Here is a 987-nt window from a genome sequence, read left to right on the forward strand (position 1 = left end):
GATGTCCGTAAGGTAAACTTCAACACTAAAGTTAGGGGCCCCTTGGGGGGCCCCTTGGTTGGCCCCTTGGGGGGCCCCCTTGGGGGGCCCCTGAGGGGCCCCCAGGGGGCCACCCCGGCGCAGCAAACGCCGCAAAAGGGGCCCCATAAGGCCCACCCCGCTGCCCAACTCCAAAACCCTGAAAACAGTTTTAGAAAGCACAGTTGAGTTGGGGGCCCCTCCAGTGCTTTGCCGGGGGGCCCCCAAGGGGGCCTCCTTACAGAACCCCACAGGGGGCCCCTGGGGAGACCCCAATGGGGGCTCCCCTTGAGACCCCAGGGGGGCTCCCGACGGGGGCCCCCACGGGGCCCCCGAAGGGTCTGGGGTCTCGCATTTGCATCTGCTGTCTCCGGCGTCATCATTGGAGGCCCCCGTGGCTGCAGATGGCGCGTCAGGAGGGGCCCCCAAGCTGGGGGCCCCTGGGGCCTCTCTAGGGGCCTCTGGGGCTTCTTTGGGGGCCTCTGGGGCCTCTTTGGGGGCCCCTGGGGCCCCTTTGGAGGCCCCCGGGACCTCTTTGGGGGCCCGCGGGACCTCTTTGGGGGCCCCTGGGACCTCTTTGGGGGTCCCTGGGGCCTCTTTGGGGGCCCCCCAAAGGGCCTGAGAGGCCCCAAGGAGGTGGTTGGCCATAGTGAGGGAGGCAGACCAGAGGCCCCGGCCAACCCCCTCAATATCTTCTGCCTCTTTTTGAAAAACCCAAAAGGCCCCAGGGGCCCCCCCTAGGGATAAGTCGCTGCAAAGCGGCAAAGGCGAGGCCCTGGGGGCCCCCCGCCCCTCCACAGAGGGCGGCTCGGGGGCCCCAACGGTGTCCTGGGGGCCCCCCGGGTTTCCGGGGGCCCGGGGGCTCCTGGGGGCCCCAGGGGCCCCAGGGACCCCAGGGGGCCCCCATACGCCTGTGGGGGCCCCGGGGACCCCGGGGCCCCTGGGGCCCCCGGGGCCCCCAGGGCGCCG

The 987-nt window shown here is 71.5% G+C and overlaps 1 protein-coding gene across 1 annotated transcript in view; it reads right to left on the bottom strand.

Moving 5' to 3' along the window:
* ETH_00037415 (uncharacterized protein) overlaps nt 1-666 on the bottom strand; it is a gene marked incomplete at both ends in the record, with an annotated part of 774 nt that extends 108 nt beyond the window's left edge. The window contains one exon of the mRNA XM_013374866.1: nt 1-666. Coding sequence (XP_013230320.1) covers nt 1-666 — 666 coding nt within the window.
* Nucleotides 667-987: the final 321 nt, after the last annotated feature.

This window comes from Eimeria tenella, genomic scaffold (assembly GCF_000499545.2).
Source record: "Eimeria tenella Houghton genomic scaffold, Eth_scaff2321, whole genome shotgun sequence".
NCBI classification, from domain to species: Eukaryota; Apicomplexa; class Conoidasida; order Eucoccidiorida; family Eimeriidae; genus Eimeria; species Eimeria tenella.